Source organism: Alosa sapidissima, chromosome 16, assembly GCF_018492685.1.
Source record: "Alosa sapidissima isolate fAloSap1 chromosome 16, fAloSap1.pri, whole genome shotgun sequence".
NCBI lineage: Eukaryota > Metazoa > Chordata > Actinopteri > Clupeiformes > Clupeidae > Alosa > Alosa sapidissima.
Window position 1 is genome coordinate 15,182,502 of NC_055972.1, and position 17,811 is coordinate 15,200,312.

The 17,811-nt window shown below is 43.6% G+C and overlaps 4 protein-coding genes across 9 annotated transcripts in view; 1 reads left to right on the top strand and 3 right to left on the bottom strand.

Moving 5' to 3' along the window:
• The window catches only part of arhgef33 (Rho guanine nucleotide exchange factor (GEF) 33), an 8,152-nt gene extending 7,641 nt beyond the window's left edge, over positions 1-511 (bottom strand). For both annotated transcript variants that reach the window (XM_042064961.1, XM_042064960.1), the window contains exon 1: positions 1-511. This exon is cut by the window's left edge and continues 781 nt beyond it. The gene's annotated coding sequence lies outside the window, so the exon portion shown is untranslated.
• A 75-nt stretch (positions 512-586) lies between these two features.
• On the bottom strand, positions 587-2,420 carry morn2 (MORN repeat containing 2). 2 transcript variants are annotated; one of them, XM_042064969.1, is made up of 6 exons: positions 2,124-2,420; positions 1,996-2,025; positions 1,847-1,915; positions 1,613-1,719; positions 1,031-1,167; positions 587-831 (listed from the first exon to the last, which is right to left on the bottom strand). In XM_042064969.1, exons 1-6 carry the CDS (start codon positions 2,128-2,130, stop codon positions 729-731), a joined length of 453 nt encoding a protein of 150 aa, XP_041920903.1. In that variant the 5' UTR covers positions 2,131-2,420; the 3' UTR covers positions 587-728. The 2 variants fall into 2 exon arrangements, with proteins under 2 accessions (XP_041920903.1, XP_041920904.1); XM_042064970.1 differs by having other exon boundaries at positions 1,847-1,897; positions 2,124-2,418.
• Positions 2,421-2,706: 286 nt separating this feature from the next.
• fam149b1 (family with sequence similarity 149 member B1) lies at positions 2,707-15,740 on the top strand. 3 transcript variants are annotated; one of them, XM_042064962.1, is made up of 16 exons: positions 2,720-3,384; positions 3,775-3,894; positions 4,080-4,227; positions 5,787-5,929; positions 6,508-6,630; positions 6,914-7,072; positions 8,441-8,619; positions 8,774-8,916; positions 10,268-10,336; positions 10,878-10,993; positions 11,283-11,507; positions 12,891-13,014; positions 13,198-13,323; positions 13,558-13,642; positions 13,858-13,995; positions 14,415-15,740. In XM_042064962.1, the coding sequence occupies exons 1-16, from the start codon at positions 3,338-3,340 to the stop codon at positions 14,495-14,497; spliced, it is 2,028 nt and encodes a 675-aa protein (XP_041920896.1). In that variant the 5' UTR covers positions 2,720-3,337; the 3' UTR covers positions 14,498-15,740. The 3 variants fall into 3 exon arrangements, with proteins under 3 accessions (XP_041920898.1, XP_041920896.1, XP_041920897.1); XM_042064964.1 differs by lacking the exon at positions 14,415-15,740 and having other exon boundaries at positions 2,707-3,384; positions 13,558-13,653; positions 13,858-13,893; XM_042064963.1 differs by lacking the exon at positions 10,268-10,336 and having other exon boundaries at positions 2,731-3,384.
• A 30-nt stretch (positions 15,741-15,770) lies between these two features.
• Positions 15,771-17,537, bottom strand: LOC121684852 (dnaJ homolog subfamily C member 9-like). 2 transcript variants are annotated; one of them, XM_042064966.1, is made up of 6 exons: positions 17,469-17,537; positions 17,140-17,319; positions 16,910-17,050; positions 16,537-16,791; positions 16,281-16,364; positions 15,771-16,188 (listed from the first exon to the last, which is right to left on the bottom strand). In XM_042064966.1, exons 2-6 carry the CDS (start codon positions 17,311-17,313, stop codon positions 16,081-16,083), a joined length of 762 nt encoding a protein of 253 aa, XP_041920900.1. In that variant the 5' UTR covers positions 17,314-17,319; positions 17,469-17,537; the 3' UTR covers positions 15,771-16,080. The 2 variants fall into 2 exon arrangements, with proteins under 2 accessions (XP_041920900.1, XP_041920899.1); XM_042064965.1 differs by lacking the exon at positions 17,469-17,537 and having other exon boundaries at positions 17,140-17,424.
• Between the last annotated feature and the right edge of the window lie 274 nt (positions 17,538-17,811).

Sequence of the window (17,811 nt, forward strand, 5' to 3'; positions counted from 1 at the left end):
TAGAGTGTGAAAAACACACATTCATGAGGATAATTAAGCTTCTGCCGACAACGTCATTCTAAGAAGAGAGAGATATCGCTTTTATTTACGTTTTCCTTTTTTCTGAATACTGTAAACTACATGTATATTATTTTCTATAGGAAAATCAGGAATGGAGGCTGTTGTGTTGTGTCATTATAGTAACTGAAAATATACATAGTGTGTTTGAATCTGTCAAAAGAATAGAAAACGTTGTCCTGTTCCTCTTACACAAGTCCCGTCTTATTACTTCAGTCATGAGTTTAGCTGTGTGTGTGTGTGTTGGGGGTGCACATGGAAAAAAAATTCAGATGCTGAACAGGAGATGTGTTCCTCTGAAGGTCACACTCTTTTCCATGAACAATACACTCGTTATTATGTGAGGGTGTTGTTGGTGTGTGTTTGTGACTGTATGTGTGTGTGTATGTGTTTGTGTGTGTGACTGTGTTGAACTGTAGCGTAAACACTACATAACATCAAAGTCAACACTCCTTTAAAAGCAATGAGCAAAATATGAACTAAATATTTCATACATATCTCATTAATTTCCATAGCTTTGTTCCTAGCGTTCTTATTTGAGATTTATTTTATTTACAAAAAAAATGATAAACTTATAATGATAATACAAGGGGTGTTGAATAGTTAAAATGTTTAAATGCAATAATCCTGCCATGGGGTTGAAGAATGTTGGCTGTGTATGCACGTTTGTGTTACATGTTAAGTTTGAGTTTTAGTCCAGGTGCTGCTCGGTTGTGGAAGACACCAGTCCATTCCAGTCCATCAGCATCAGTGAATTCACCCTCTCCTTCTAGCCTATATGGGTAAATGCCATACAATGATTATGACAAGGTGGTGGTGTCAAGTTATCTTTTAATGAATGAGCAATATTCTTGTTTTAAACTGGAAGTTAAAGATGTGTTCATTATGAACTATATTCACTGGTTGATTATGTAAGGAATGCAAATACAATTTTTCCAATAAAAGGATTTGACTGGATAAAATGAAGTCCCACCTGTTTTCATTGAAGATCCCAATGTATTTGGTTCCATCAGGAAAGTAGTAAGTGCCCTTGCCATGGTACATGTTGTCCATGAACTGCCCCTCATATTTAGCACCAGATGGGTGAATCAAGGCTCCAGCACCATTCATCTAGATAGATAGATAGATAGATAGATAGATAGTGATAATACATACATACCGGTACTTGATTTATTCCGAAGGAATTTTAGGTGTGTGTGTACAGCTACAGAACCACAAAAACACTTACAACACTGAAAGGATGGACATACAATTGTGAGACAGACTATCCACCAGATTTCAGGTTCCAGGCAGGGAACTGACACATGATGCAGTATGCACAAGTAGAAATGATGCAGTGAGGTGTTATGGTAGAGTGTATGCCTTGGAGGTAGTGCAAAATGTAAACAGTGCAAAGATATTACAAGTGGAAAAAATAGACACAAATGCATAGAAAAGAATGAGGGATCAAGAAGACACACACTTTTCCAACTAAGCTACTGCCACCTCTGGTGGTGCTCTGCTTCTTGCATGCATGTAAGTACAGACACAGAAATGCAGGAACACCACACGTCACCTTGTCTTCACTCCATTGTCCTGAGTATGTTATTCCACAGGCTGTTTTTTGGGTGCCTACCCCTCTCCTCACTACCACGCCTTCTGATGTGCGGTAGCATTCTCCTTCTGAAGACCACATACCAAGAATAAAGTGTTAACAATGATCCAAAGGAAAATTCAACATAGAATGCAAAATAATGCAATTGATTTTTAACCTCTTACCCAAGTGCAACACACACACACACACACTTACCATAAGTATCACCATTTGGAAAAATATATGTCACCTTAAAAGACTCCTCCTCTGCAATGGAATAAAAGACTACTGTAAGCCGAGAGTAAATATAAAACTGTATGGTGATAGAGCAAATAATATTGGAAAAATTCAGCATGGACAGATACCTTTCTTTCCATCACTCTGCGACTTCCTCTCTAAAATAAACAGTGCAAGCAAGCAAGCATATTAGACTACACACAAAACTCAGGCACAACCAATTATGTAGATTAGGAATCCAGAGGTTGTTACTCACCTGACATAGTAACTACCTCTATTTGTTTGCCATTTACTATTAGTTGCTAGTTCTATACAGGCACAGCCTAACTTTAAAGAATTAATAGCGACATGTCTATCCCACCTAGCAAACTGGTCTAACTGCCAAAAGCCCGAGCGATTGACTTGAAGGTGTCTCAGGCGTCTCGGGATAGTTGGGATTTGCACAAAAAGCAAGGTTATGATGGGCAAATAATGGAAATTCGTCTTTATAACTTTATTTGAGCAACTACCACCGAACACTCTTCCGTTGTGAATTGCTATGGCAACTGTAAACCTACAGCAACGACTTTGAGTCCCATGATTTGTCATCCGCTGTGGGTACCACCGGCAAAAAGTACCGCAATACACTATTGCTATTTGTAAGTCAGCCGTAATAACGTTATTTTGATCAAATTAGATTTGTTTGTTTAGGCTGTGTAGGAAAAGTAGAGAAGATAACATGATTCAATTTTTAAATGCGAATGTTGTCGGAACAATTGTCATGCTGTACCATGATGCTACACGGTTTATAATATAATGTACAATACTGTCCTCCATTGTACATTGGGCCTCGTAGTTTTTTTTCTAAATTTATGCTGTACTCATAACTCACAATGAACTACCTTTCCCAATAAACATTGCGCACAAAACATTAGGTATCCATGACAGCCTTATTATTGTTGTAGCACTAGTCTACTAATGTTGGTAGTGCTACATCGTCAATGCACTGAAAGAGTAATGGAGCTGGATATGTAATGTTGGGCCCCCTTAATGTTAGTAGCCATTACGCCCTGTGTCTACTTATTGGGTTTGATATTTGTCAAGTTAATATGTCTTTGAAGTGGTGGTTCATGTAGAATTTAGCTATCGTCAGATAGAATGCTATGTAGCCAGCCCGAGATTCCGAACGACTGCAACCAGCTATGCTTATGCTACCTAGCTAACGTTAGCTGCTAAGCCCGTGGTGGTGGTGGTATATTTGTAGCTTGCAGAGTAAGGTTAGCACTTGCAGCTTGCCTCTGGAGAGACATCCGTCTATCTTACAAGCCAGTGTTGTGAGTGTTGTCAGCAAGCGTATTAGAACAGAGATCCTGGAAAAATGACAGATCTCCGGGAAAGGAGGCGGCTGGCTTGGGGAGAAGTAACGTTAACGCTGTGGAGGAAAGAAGACCTGCAGGAGGTGATGGGCCTGTAAACACATCATCGGGGAGAATGATTTCGCGATACACTCGAAGGCCCGTTTCGCATAATTTACAGATGTGAGTGACAATTACTCCCACTTCTGCCGAACAGCTAAGTTACTTAAGAGTAGCTACCAGTTAACGCTGTAGCATATGTTTAACAGTATAAACATCGTTGTTTTAGAATTTCTGAACAAAAGTGGTGATAATTGGGGGTGTTACTATAGCTGTTGTGACACAGTTTTTGACTACATTTATGTACAGTACACGTCTTTCGTCACAATTTAGGTTTGGCTTTGGTTTCACTCTTTTGTTCTCTACCCTAACTACGTTTAGTCCTCGCGCACAAAATAATCACAGTCATGCTACATGCCTGACCTTTTGTCCCTTGAACTTATTCGATGGTTGGATTGATTGATTTATTCATTTATTAATTGGTTGTTTAATTGGTTGATTGATTGTATACAGCCGAGGCTTGTCCCGGAGCAGTTTGGACCATCACCCCCCACCTGAGGAAGCAGAGGACGATGACTACCTCCCTCAGCCTCTGTTACATGACCTGCATGAGGCTGTTTCCACCTACAACAGGTATGTGCACAAGGAGAAAGCTACAGTGTTTTTCTAAAGAATTGAAGCTACTCAGAAAACTTGTTCTCTCACAGGCGCACCCAGCAGATACCCCCCCCCCCCCCCCCACACACACACACACACACACACACACATAATGTTTATGCACTTGCATCCTTCTCTTTCATTGCTGTTTCTGCTTGCAGCTCATCTGAGACATCTGTGGTGTCAGAGAGGTCGGACTGTCAGACGGTCACCACGGGTGATACAACCCGGTCCTGGTCTGGGATTCACAGCTACACTGGAACTGGCATCTCAACAGAACGCAGCTCTGTCTTCTCATGGGGTTATGATGTAAGTACAATTTCATTATAGACAGTCATATTGTATATCACATTACAGTATGTGTATGTATTAGTAGCCTGAGTTTTGAGACTGTATCTAAGTCAATATCTTGAGCATCACCATGAAGGACAGCCTGTAACTTCTAGCCTAGAAATCTAGATGGCCCGCCAGGCTATGTAACTTCAATTTCAGATTAAAAAAGCTGTTACTGTTCATATGCAGATTGGTGAGGTGTATTAGCTGGGATTGCAAACACTGCCAACCCTTTGGTATGTTGTCTCAATGTGGATGTAATTAGCAAGGCCATTTTCCCATGTTAAAATTAGCCCTCTGAGCAAACACTAAACAGGGTTTATTTGTGCAGGGCCTAATTTTAGGAGTCGAGCTACATTTTATGAAATCACACTATGAAAACGGACTTTAAATGTCTAGCAGATTATGTTAACCCCAAACTTCCACAAGGAGGAGAAATTATGCATTGAACACATTTTATACATACAATTCCAGGCAAAACCATTTCTTGAGTAAGACCATTACAGTAGTCGAAAGCATGACTTAGACTGTGCTGATGAATATATTAGCACCTGCAAAAACTCAAAAAAGACCTCTTAAATTTTGCAACTCCGACATCAACTCTGGTGCGGTTGGGTGAACTCAACATTTGAGTTCCCAGCAACAACTTCAAATTTGTGCAAGCAATGTGACAGAAGTTTCAGCTGAGAAAGTCTATCTGCTTTCCTAGCAGTATGTTGATATAAAGCATATTTGTAACTGGGGTTTTATGGTAAACAAATAAGCACGGTGACATTCACATCACTCCTGCTGAGCAGCTGCAAGCACTGAGTGACAAGTAGTGTTTCCAGAACCGATAATTTATTTACACATAACTCTGTCTCAGGGAGAAAAAAGCCATCTAAAACCCTCATTCCAATGCATGCTCACACACACACACACACACAAACTCGTAAAAGCTCAACTGCACACTTGCTTGAACACACACACGCACACACACACACACACACACACACACATTCGCATACTAACGCGCGCACACACACACACACACACACACACACACACACACACACACACACACACACACACACACACAGTCACAGACACAGACACAGTCCCAGCAACACACCAGGGACCAGCCTTTGCTCATCACCATGCAGAGAGCTGCTTGCTTGGAGAAACACACAGCTGTACGTGTTTCTAATTATTGATGAGTACCTGGAGAGGGCCAGACATGGTGTGTTTGTGTGTTTTGTCGGTATGTGTGAGAGACTTAAGGAATTGTTCTGTGGAGGATAGATTTTTCTGTGACAGTTACAAACTAGAATGGTGCTTTGAGAGTGCAGACCTCCGCCAAGGACAAGGCCAATAGCCCAATACACAATTTGTTAATGAAAATTGGATCGGCAGTTTTTGTGCAATTTTGCTGACAGACAAACAAAATGCAAACAACAAACAGTAAACCAGCAAACTGTAATGAAAGCATATCCTCCTCAGGTAATTAAGATGCATAGAGGTGTTTGTCATCATTACTACCTCTCTCTCTGTCCCAGGAGTTTGATAAGGCAGCCTCACGACAGGTGCAGCAGATGTTTGAGGAGATCGATGAGCAGCTTTATGAGGGGAGGGGCGGTGCTCAGCTCAGGGGCCTGCAGGATGAATGCCAGCAGTGGGCCTGTAGATTCCCTCACCTACGGTACACACACACACACACACACACACACACACTCGGTATAACTGTAATTGTAAGGCTTGATTACATTAAAAAAAAAAAGTAGCTAACAAGGTGCAAAATGCAATGATCAGACCATAATAATTATAATTGTTTAAAGAAAGTTCTGTCTCATTGCTAAGTTATGAGAAGTACTAGTTTCTGTACAACGGAAAGAAACCTCCTGCCCCAATAAATAATCTACTGCGCTGATACTTGAAATACTCCATTAAATTGACACAGATGAGCATTGTGTTACACACAGGAAATTGAGCCAAGTTCAAGGTCAAATCAACACCTTGTTGCCACGTCACTGAACCATAAAAAACAGTCATTCACATTGATTAGGTGATCCACAAATACAGACACCCAATACTTGTTTTAGGAGTGTCTCATATCTCTGCATGCACACAAACATGTCCCCTGGTGGGAGTCTACTTTTCCTACTGGTAACTAGTTCAGATGGTCCTGCCAAGAGCAAGATAGAAATAGACTGACCTAGCCGTGTGTCTGATAGGAAAAGCTAACTGTGTTTACTGTATATGTGTGTGTGCATGCACCAGGATCTTGGGGAAACAGCTAGTCTGCCCTACGGATGATGGTTTCCAGTGGTATGCCACATGCGGAAAGGGAGCTGACTTTGGCCAACCAGCAAGTAAAGACATCAAGGAGAAGCCAAGCATGGAGTAAGCACATACCCAGTTCAACTCTTGTCGGCCTTTCAATAATGCAAGAGTATTTTCCTAATGATTTTGGTGACCTACATACTTCACTGCCAGTGGAGACCTGAGCTGTGAAGTTCCTGGTAACTTTTTTTCAGGCTGGAGTTAATGGAAAGTTATTCCTCTTGCCTTAATGCATTTTTGCATGTTTCCAAGTCTTGTTTTTTTTCTGTCTTTTCCACTCTCTCTTTCTGTGTGTGTGTGTGTGTGTGTGTGTGTGTGTGTGTGTGTGTGTGTCCTTCATCAGGTTGTGTGTACAGGGTCGGAAGGCTGTTCTGAGTAGGTCCTATGTTGAATTGGAGCCCTTCTCAGAGAGCCCAGCTGGTGGCCAGGGGGATGAGCCTCCCAGAGTGATTGAAGCGGAGGGTCTGATGGAGGAGTACCTTGCCTTTGACTGCAGAGACCTGTGAGTGTGTGTGTGTGTTAGTGTTAAGGGTTAAGGTTTTTTAACATCCGCACCCACCCGACCCTCAAAAATATGCGCTGATTAACGACCCGAACCCGACCTGACCCCAAAAAAAACAACAACAAAAAACAATGTGCCTATAGCCTAGGCTATCCTTTGTAGTTCATATTGAGGTAGAGTCAATACTTTCTTATGAACTAAACACTGAAACAAGAAGAATTTGCACTGTAGGCTATATGCTTCAACAAAGAGTTGTTGCTCTAGGCTTGGCTCGCTAGCATGTTGGATTAAATGAATTTGAATCTAACTTCATGGACATGGGCTAGGCCTACTAAATAAATAAACAAACGGAAAGATCCTTAATTCTTTATTGTATGTATTTAAAGGTAAAACACAAGTAATAGACTACATCATGTAGCCTAACATGAACTCGAACCCTCTCTCTCTCTCTCTCCGCAGACGCGCGCGCGCGCAAACACACACATTGACACAGATGTGTTCAATCGGTTTAAACCCTTGATATCTGTCTGTTGCCTAAACTACATTTTTATGAACTGAACCAGAAATCTGTCTAATGAAAGAAAGTTGAAAATTATCATTATAGCATGCATCCACGAACTTAACAAAACTGCATCTGTCTAATGAAAGAAAGTTGAATTTAGGCCTATAACATGCATCCACGAACTTAACAAAAAAGCATCTGTATAGACGATCCTGTTTGATTTAGGTTAGCTTTTTGGCTGCACTGTGTAAAAAGAGAATGGAATCCACCATTCCAGGATTTAATCTATTTCGACGCGCCTCCAGCACCTGACCAGCCGAAGCTGAAAGTGCGCTCACTTGATACGCTTGTTGTGGGAATGCAGGTTGCAGCGCACCCTCTGTCACGCGCCTGTGTGAGAGGGAGAGGGGAAGAGAAGATGGAAGGTCTTGTAGACTAATCGTATCTTAACCTGCTTTATGCAATTAAGAGAGATTGCAAGAAGGTTTGTTGCACTTGATGTTCTGTAGCCTACATTATTAATAACTAAGTGAGAACTTTGTGAGAAGAAGTGCTTTGTCAATTTTTGACCCGCCCCGCCTGCACCCGCGATATTTTCTGATCAAGCTTACCCGCACCCGCCCGATTCGCGGGTGTCCACGGGTAACCGGGTTGACCCACGCAACACTAGTGTGTGTGTGTGTGTGTGTGGTTATGTAGGCACGTGTGCTGACTGATTGCAGATTTATGTGTATAGATGAACTGTCTATAAGTTTGAGAGGTAGTTTCAGTTCTGGCCTTTGTCATTTCTGTGTGTCTGTGTGTCTGTGTGTGTCTGTGTGTGTGTGTGTGTGTGTGTGTGTGTGTGTTTGTGCGTGTGTGAGCAGAGACGAGGAGTGGGAGCGTGAGTGCACGGGCACCAGACGCAGGTACTGCTTGCCTCCGGTCTCCCCCTACCGCTGTCGGCGAGAGGCGGTGCTGGACCTGCTGTTTGACGACGTGTGGCGCGAGCTGGTTGGCTGGATGGAGGGGCTGGTGCGCAGGCATTGGGAGGGCTGTGTGTCAGGTGGGACTTGAGCCATATCCTCCTCCTCCCAATTTATTTGTAGATAGATTTATGACTAAAAGAAGAGTTCCATATGCTATATTGTTTGTAGTGATGAGTCTGTTGAGTTTTTTTGATTGTTGATTCAGTAATTACATGTGTGTTCTCTAAATAGATGATGAGAAGACTGCTGGAGCACTGAGTCCTGCACAGCCAGACCCCCAGAATCCCTTTCTGCTCTTGACCACCCTCCCCACGGTGCTCCCGCGTCTGGGCCAGAGTCGCGTCCCGCAGCTCACGGCCAGTCTGCAGCCCCAGGTTGGTGCTCGGGACAGGGGGGGAGGATGTGACCAAAGCCCACACTAAATGGCACAGCCTGAGTTTCCATCATACAAGAATGCAGTGCCCCATTGAAAGGAATACTGAATGATGATAGCAGTTGGTTAGTAAAAGTATGAACACATAAATAGAAACACAGAAAACGCTGCCTTTTGAACCAATGTTCAGTAATATTCTCATTAGAAATTATTGTAAGAAAAATTGTTAGTTGTAATGCAGATAGCCTGCCTGGATGGCTTGCATAGTTTTGGTCAGACACCATAATGGGCAGCCATGGCCTACTGGTTAGCACTTTGGACCTGTAACCGGAGGGTTGCCGGTTCGAACCCCGACCAGTAGGCACGGTTGAAGTGCCCTTGAGCAAGGCACCTAACCCCTCACTGCTCCCCGAGCGCCGCTGTTGATGCAGGCAGCTCACTGCGCCGGGATTAGTGTGTGCTTCACCTCACTGTGTGTACACTGTGTGCTGTGTGTGTTTCACTAATTCACGGATTGGGATAAATGCAGAGACCAAATTTCCCTCACGGGATCAAAAGAGTATATATACTTATACGTGTTGGTCCTGCACAGTTTTTGAGTGTTGGGTGAAAGTCAGTTAATACAGGCACTGGTCCTTATTACTACTGTAGCTAGCCACCTGTCATCACATGACCTTGGGACACTGTGTTTCTTCTTAATGAAGCAGGTGCTTTTCTCCGAAGCAACCAACTGCATGGTGAATAAATTGAACTGCTCTGGCTGGGCAGTGCGGCCATGCCTTGTGTCCCACCCCTGACACAGGCGGTCAATTTGCATGTATAGAGTGTTCTGGCGGTACCCACGTTCTTGAAGAAAAATTGCTCCAACGTTCTCTTTTTTTTCTGCCTATCTTTCTCTCTTCTCACAAGCTATCTATTCAGTTTGCATTTCTTGGAAGGATTTGAAGGTGTGAATTGAGTTTTCAGGTGCACACTCTCTGTCACGCCTGCATTTAGGTTGCACACTGGGGGATCTCCAGGGGTCAGCCAGCACTTTTCATGTAGCGTCCAGTAAAGTGACCTCGCACTGCTGTCAGCATTTTCTTGTCATTCTTTTTTTCCTCCAGGCTCTTGACTCATGAATGTTTTCCCCTTTTTTTCTGTTGTCCTCTCTTCCCTGTCTTTCTTTGTTTTCCTCCACACCCCTCTGTCACGCCATCTGCCTCCTTTTATCTGCCCCACCTCCCCCTCTCTCCCTCTCTCCCTCTCTCCCTCTCTCGTTTCCGAGCCTCACTCTCTTTATTACCTATCTTTCACTCTTCCCCCTCTCACTTTGCCTCCTCCACGCACTCCTTGTCTTGTTTCTATTAAAGAGCACAAAGTCAAGGGGTTCAAAGCACAAGTCAAGACGGAAATCCAAAAAGCTGAGAAAGCCATCCACTGTATGTAGTCCTTTCCTTCAGTGCCCTGGGGGGAGGGGGGTGGGGGGTGGGGGGTTAGGGGAAGGGATCAGGGGCAGTTTTATATTTACCTGAGCATGTAATCTGCTCCAGATGCAATGTGCCTGTGCCTGTTGAACTGAACTACTCACACACTCGGGCTCTCTAATCTTTTGCTTTCTAACACTTTTTGATGACTTTCTTTCCTTTTTTTATTTTCTGTCTGTTGCTGGGGATGAAAATGTTGAATACAAATGTTTTTTTTTAGTTTACGGATGTTTTTGTTGGCAGTGTCAGGTGATTGCTGTCAGCCTTCACCTTCAGTGCATGTAAAATGTGAAAAATTGAAAACATCTAGCAGTGATCTAGAAATAAATACATTTTTTACACACACATAAATTTTGTTTTTATGAGACAGAAGTGTGGTCAGACAGCATCAGACTAATTAGCTGATGTTAGAAAATGTGCTATGTTGTGATTGTGTGTGTCTCTCTCTCTCTCTCTCTCTCTCTCTCTCTCTCTCTCTCTCTCTCTCTCTCCTCAGTCCAGTCGGGTTCCAGTAGGAGCTGCTGTTACCCATAGCAACCTGAATGACCTCATCATGATCCATGGCATTCCGCTCCAGCAGAGGAATGTGGGGGCTCTGGACCGCGTTGCACAGTATGGACCATTTATATGCATCCCCATATGATGATAGAGTTATGTATTTCATACACCCGTTAAGCTAGCATGACGGTATGTCCATACACAAACTCTGGACCCAACAAAGCAATACCTAGGTGAACTTACTATTGAGTGTAGAGGAAAGAGTGATTATGAATGAATAATTATGAATGACCTAAGAATGCGGTAGTTACCTAGGTATTTGCCATTTACTAACGTGGTTTATTGGCATTAGAACAACATTAGGACCATGTTGGAGACTGACGATTGGCTCCTTTTGTTGCAGAGAATGTGAGGAGCGGGTGTACCACAGGCCAGGCTCGAGCGTGATGCCGTCGGGCAAACCCCGCGCCCGTCGCCCCCTGGAGCAGAGCTCCTCCTCCCTGTCCCGTCCACCACAGTCGGCCAGGCGACGCAACCCTCCCCCTCGGACCCTCGTGCCACTGGCCCCCGGCCTGATGCAGTCCAGCGCCGCCGGCTCTATGGACGAGGTCATCCGCGGGACACGGCTGTGAGAATCAGGCCTCTTTCTCCTCTCCTTCATCCCATTCCGTGCTCTCTCTCTCTCTCTCTCTCTCCTCTCTCTCTCTCTCTCTCTCTCTCTCTCTTGCTCTCTCACTCTCTCCCTCGCTCGCTTCCCCCCTCTGTCTTTTCTAGTCTTTTAGCATTTCTTGACAGCCCCCCCATGTTCCTGTCCTCTTCCATCGTAATTTCTCTTTCATTCACCCATCTCCCTCTTTCTCTCTATTTTCGGTCCATCCTTTCTCTATCTATTTCAGACTGCTTGCTGTGCTCCTATACTTATATGCTTCTTCCCTCCCATCTCTCTCTCTCTCTGTGTCTCTCTCTTTCTCTCTCTCTCTTTCTCTCTCTCTCTTTTACTCTCCCTCTGTCTCTCTCTCTCTCTCTCTCTCTCTCTCTCTCTCTCTCTTTCACTCTCCCTCTCTCTTTCTCTCTCTCTCTCTTTCACTCTCCCTCTGTCTCTCTCTTTCTCCCTCTCTCTCTCTTTCTCTCTCCATCCTCCCATCCCAGACTGCATCCTCTGTCTCATTTGCTCATCTCCTACCCACTTCTCCTCCCTGGCTGTCATTTCTTTTTTCCTTTTTTGCGTCCCTCCCGCCTTCCTCCTCTTGCCACCCTCTTATTTCTTCCTGCTCTCCGCTTGCTCATCTCTCCATTCATCACCCTCTTCTTGTCCTCCCTCCCTATAAAGTGTTCGGTTAATCATGTCCTCACATCCTCCCTCTCTCACTCTTCTCTTTCAGCACCATCTGGGAATTTTTATCTCTCCCTCTCTCTCTCAATTTCTTTCTCGCTCTCTCCATCTCTACCCATCTTTTTTGCACTCCCTCCCGTCGTCTCCTTATATTTCTTTTATATCCTCTGATCCTCTCTTTCTCCACCCCATCCTGTCTTTTTGTCTGTCACTGATTCTCGGAGACTGGGAGAGAGAGCGATAGCAAGGATGCTTTAATTACATACTATGTATGAGCCGCAGCTCAGCACTCTGCGTGTGTGTGTGTGTGTGTGTGTGTGTGTGTGTGTGTTTGTTATTGCTTGTTATTGTGATGGTGTGTTTGTTATTGCTTGTTATTGTGTGTGTATGTGTCGGGTGTATTTCATACACAATCTGGCAACCTGGGAGGTGTCAGACTAATAGAAAAAATGAATGGATCAATGATTTTAAAATGAAGTTTGATGGCCATGCAAATTACGGGAGTTTTCCGGGAGAAATAACAAAACGGGAGGGTGCTGGGAGATGACCTTGAAATACGGGAGAACCCGGGAAAAACGGGAGTGTTGACAGGTATGATGAGGTCTGTGTGTGTTTAAATGAGTACTAGGTGTTTACTGCGCTGTGTGTGTGTGTGTGTGTGTGTGTGTGTCTTCTCAGGCCCACAGCCAGTGATCGGCTCACCTCACCCCCAATGCCACTCAGCAGAAACACACTCCTACCCCCCATAGGCACTGGAGAGGGGGAGCACACCCACCCAGGAGTACACACGCGGCATGCACAGGTACAGAGAGAGAAAAGGCACAAACAACAAGAGTACTGTACACAGTTCACTTACACACAAACGGCTTCGCTGTTTAATCTATAAACTGCAAACTCTGAAAAATATTTAGCATCTGGTTATCCTTTGTATCCTTGTGTGTGTGTGTGTGTGTTTGTGTGTGTGTGTGTGGGTGTGTGAGTGTAGAGACAGAGGGGTTCTTCTAGTCGAGCCCACAGTGCCGTCACTGATGAAGCTGGCAGCATGCCCCCAAGAGACAGACTGCACTTACTTGACATCTTTTCTCGGCCCAACACCACACACACTTTCAGGGTAAGGCTTTCTCAAAAGCCATTTGGGTACACACTTTTGCAGATACAGTTACAAACACAATCAACGATATCCCAAAGATGTAACACACAGCTTGATCCTTCAGTATATAGATTCTGGGCAGTTGGTAATGGCTGTCTAAATCAGTAGAAAATTCACAAGTATGTCATGCCAGATTGCAGTTTCTGATGTTTGTTTTTTGTTTGTTTGTGTGTTTGTATTTTGACCATATTGCAGTCGGATACTCCGTACCGGCGTTCCTTCACAGTTCTGGACAACAGTGGGCAGCAGTGCCGTCCAGGCAGGGCATCAGTTGGCACAGGTACTGCCTAGGTATACGCATACATTGACATATAGTGATCGTCCACCCATGCTAACATATCTACAGTACAGAAACTGATTAAATATACATACATGATAATGATTTATTGCTGAAATTGAACATTTGTGTGAAGACAGTCCCCATATTATTGGCTTTAGAAGCAGTAATTTTGTTTGACTCTTGTTCAATGAGATGTCTTTTCATCGTACGACCAGATTCTCTTGGCATTGGCGTGACAGGCATCAGTCTAGGCATAAGCAGCTCCTCCTTCCTGGACTCGTTTACCCATCATCCCCTGAGCCACTCCCCCATTGAGGATGAAGAGGAGCCAGATACCCACCCCCTGCCCCCAGGTGAGCGAGGGACGCAGATGATGAGATTCACGCTCTTAACCTTCATTCATTAGTAATGAAATCCCATTATAAATCCCAATTATCTTTGTTTGGGAGGAAACATGTGAGGAAGTGTTGTTGCCTTCAGGGTTTTCATTTGGATAATAATTTTCAAGGCAATGATTTATTTACAAATATCTAAATTATTTATTTCATAGATGGTAATACAGTAACTGATATGAGAGTCAGACAGGTGTTTTGTTGTAATCAATTGAATGTATAATTCAAGAGATTTTAAAAGATGCATTCCATTGTCTAGACAGTTCAGTTTGTGAAAATGAAGAGCCAAATTGATAGTGTTCTAATACACAGAAATGTGTTCTCCGTGTGATGTTCTGCTGAAATCCAATGAATTCTCCCTCTCTCCCATTCTCCTTCAGCACTTCTGGTCCCAGTTTCTGTCCCAGCACGTTCTCATGGCCGAGGTGGTGTAGCAGCTCGAAGCAGCAGACCAGGACTTTAACACACACACACCGCTCCCTTCCCCCACTAACACCAGGGAGCGAGCCCCATAAGGGCTGCCTCACAGTGGACAAGACACTTTATACAGCAGCAGGTTTTTTGTATAACCCTACGTTTAGGGGATTTTATTTATTCCACATGGTTATTGTTTATGTTTTTTAGAGTCCTATTTTTGTATGTCAGACTTTTCAGCTTAACATGGCTGCCAAAGACAGTAAACTGTCTAACAACAACCTCACCTCTCTATATGAATGGACTGGGTGTGTGAAATCTCCCAATATATGGCACTTTGTTTTTTTTAATGTTGGTATGTATGGACTCATGCCTTTGTCTACCCATCGTTGTTCTATGCAGGCATCTCTTGCCTCATCCATGTCAGTGGGGATATGAAAAACAGCCTCTTGACACCCTTACGTTATAGCTGCACCACGAAGTGTTAAGCATCTTTGTCCTTTTTGAAAGTCATCCAGACCTTTCAGTGTACAACAGCTAGCACAAAAACATCATTGGAATTGCACTTATTGAAAGACCTTACAGTAAAAAAAAAAAAAAAAAAAAAAACTAGCTGGGAGGTGCCGAGTATAGTGGGAAACAGGTCTCTCTTTTTTCCCCTCATCTTCTGAAAAGCCTTTTGTGATTTGAGCCTTAGTTCCCAGAAGCCATACAGGACGTGGGAGTAAACGACGTGTATACATTATAACCGATCTCGGAGCTCCCTTAGACTGAAACACAAAGAACAGGTAGCAAATGCAGTCATTGTTGCAGGTAAACCAGACTGGCTCACTAGAACTCTCTCTGGAGTCTTTGTGGTTTGGCGGTGTTGCGTGGCTCACGTTGGAGTTGACACTCGTATTTCAGTTGTAGCAGGTGTCACCACTCCTCGAACAGTTCTTCCAACTCGTCAACAACGTCAGGTTTACTTGAGTATCAATGCTCCAGGCAAGCAGTGTTCTTGAATGGGGCCTGAGTCTGGACCATGGAGCTGCAAACATGTAGCTCAACATCACAGTACTGTACACTAGCATGTGAGCGCCATGTTGGACCCATAATTGTTATACACAAACCAGGTTAGCTAAGGTGTGAGCCAGCCATTATAATTCTATGGTCAAAGCCATGAAGCCTACGTACCCCCGATCCCTGTTAGATAACCATGGAAAGATCATTTTAAAAAAAGACAATACTTATGATGTAGCTTTATTCTGTATCAGGCTCCTAAGGAAGCTTAATCTAGTGCATTTTGTATACAAAAATAAAGAGATGGATAACAAGACCTGTTTGCATAAATAAAACATATTTTAATGGTTTGTCTGTATAAAAGAGCTGCAATATAAAACATACATTAACCTATTGACATTATGGACCCCTTCACATAAGTATGGTACTTACTGTATGTTGCACAATGTATACATGTAATTAATGTGTTACATATGGGTTCTAGATATCCACCCTAGTCTTTACCTTAACATAATTGTATCTTAAGAAAACCCTGGATAAGATATTTCGGCATACATGCCAAGTATAACCACCAATCTAAAAACAGATCATATTTACGCTAGAAGCGCCGGCTAGAACCGGCGACCATCTTCACTTTTTTCCTTTCTTTCCTCCCTTGGGTTTACTTGGTTTTGAGTATTTTGCTTCCAGGTCTGCCAGAAATGAGTTGAACCCCTGCTCCCTCGACTTCTGCCTTTGCTGAAATGACATGCAGAGAAGGGAGAGAATGACATTGGGAAATCATCATATTCAGAGACAGAAAAGTGGTATTACAAGCCCAGAAAAATCACCTTGAGCATCATAACCAGACCGTCTTCAGCATCCAGTCCCATCTCTCTCTGCATTTCTTCTGCTTCCTGTTTCTCCTTCTCAGCCTGACAATAAACAGTGTATGGAGTGTCATTCAATGCCCTCATACCTGAAACCTGGAGATGCTTCCATCTAAGGAAAACCACAATAAGCACTGAAAGACCTGGCCACTGAGATAAAGGGCAGTAAGCAGCTTTGAGTTGTGTACTGTGTGCAATTGTGACCGAAACGACCCACCCTTTTGTTGCGTGCTTTCCTTTTCTGTTCGCTCTCCCGTGCGAACGCTGAGTAGGCAGGGACTTCTCCCTTGTCTATGGCCGCCTGAATAAGACTGACTATTCGGGGCTCATCCTCTTGAGTGCAGCACAGTGCTGTGGCCGTGATGGCATCCATGTCCCCCTCATGCTGGCGATACAGCTTCATCAAATCCTGCCGCTCTTCCTTGCTGCCCTTATAATTCTTCTCAAAGTCAATTATATCCTGTACTGTAATCTAGTAGAGACAGTATGTATTTTGTATCAGTCAGGTTGGTAGCCTATTCATTAAAACGGCATCAAGAAATTAAGAACATCATAGCACTATAATTCAAGACCAGCAGAGTTTGGTCTACCTTGGGAAACAGCAACCTCCAGTACTCTTCCCAGTTGCGGTTCTGATCCAGTGAGTCATTTTCCTCATCCACTATGCCCTGCTCGTCGTAAACCTCTCTCTGCTCTTTGTCGCTCAGTACCGCATACAACTTTCCCAAAACCTACAAATATGTAAAGTAATGGTTCAGGAGGACAGGAGGAAATGTTTACGGTTTCATAATATGTTTTATTATTGTCATTAAGCACTCACTTGAAATTTCTCCGTGGCTTGCGCGTCATCAGGAGCTCGGTCTGGGTGCACTTGAAGGGATACTTTGTAATAACTGCGACGGATCTCCGAACTATTTGCTTGTCTCGAGATTCCGAGAACACCATAAAGATCTGTGGTCCCAAACAACTCTCGACAACGTTCCAGAAGCCCCATGGTTTCCTGCATTAAATGATCGTTATTCGGTGAATCTGCACTGCAACAAGTGAGCAAACAATATGTTTTTTGTGTGTGTGTTTGTGTGTCTTTTAGAGGGAATTGACTAAATACTCATGCTTCCAAAACAGATGTAAACGATAAAGTTAACTCACCAAAGTGGTGCTGAAAAAAGTTGTTGTTGTTGTTCAATGAATTTGGCGCGCTGTTTGCACATGTTTGATACGTCACAGACATGCGCAATAAGGCGCGAGGGCGGTTCATGGTGCAGTTCTGTTTCATGTCCTCAGTTCGGTTGTAACTCGTTTGTGCCGAGTTGCCAAGACAGATTTATTGTAGGCCCTAGGCCTACATGGAAATATTCTATGCAGCATAGCCTAGCATAAAAGTGATGTGAAGTGTTTTATTTCTCCAGTTTAAGTGTAGATTTTCCTAGGACTAGCATTTCTATAATTCTTGTAAGTTGAGATGTAGGCCTAAGTCTAGCTGCAAAGTCAA

Bases quoted from the DNA above. Each gene is read 5' to 3' on its own strand.
- morn2 (XM_042064969.1), bottom strand. The intron at 1,916-1,995 runs GTATCTGTCCAT...GGCTTACAGTAG, and splicing joins GCAGAGTGATGGAAAGAAAG to TCTTTTATTCCATTGCAGAG. The intron at 1,720-1,846 runs GTAAGTGTGTGT...TGTGGTCTTCAG, and splicing joins TCCAAATGGTGATACTTATG to AAGGAGAATGCTACCGCACA.
- fam149b1 (XM_042064962.1), top strand. From the start codon at position 3,338: ATGATTTCGCGATACACTCGAAGGCCCGTTTCGCATAATTTACAGAT. The intron at 7,073-8,440 runs GTGAGTGTGTGT...GTGTGTGAGCAG, and splicing joins GCCTTTGACTGCAGAGACCT to AGACGAGGAGTGGGAGCGTG. The intron at 11,508-12,890 runs GTGAGAATCAGG...GTGTCTTCTCAG, and splicing joins GTCATCCGCGGGACACGGCT to GCCCACAGCCAGTGATCGGC.
- LOC121684852 (XM_042064965.1), bottom strand. From the start codon at position 17,325: ATGCAGGAAACCATGGGGCTTCTGGAACGTTGTCGAGAGTTGTTTGGG. The intron at 17,051-17,139 runs GTGAGTGCTTAA...ACATATTTGTAG, and splicing joins AAGCCACGGAGAAATTTCAA to GTTTTGGGAAAGTTGTATGC. The intron at 16,792-16,909 runs GTAGACCAAACT...TGTCTCTACTAG, and splicing joins GGAGGTTGCTGTTTCCCAAG to ATTACAGTACAGGATATAAT.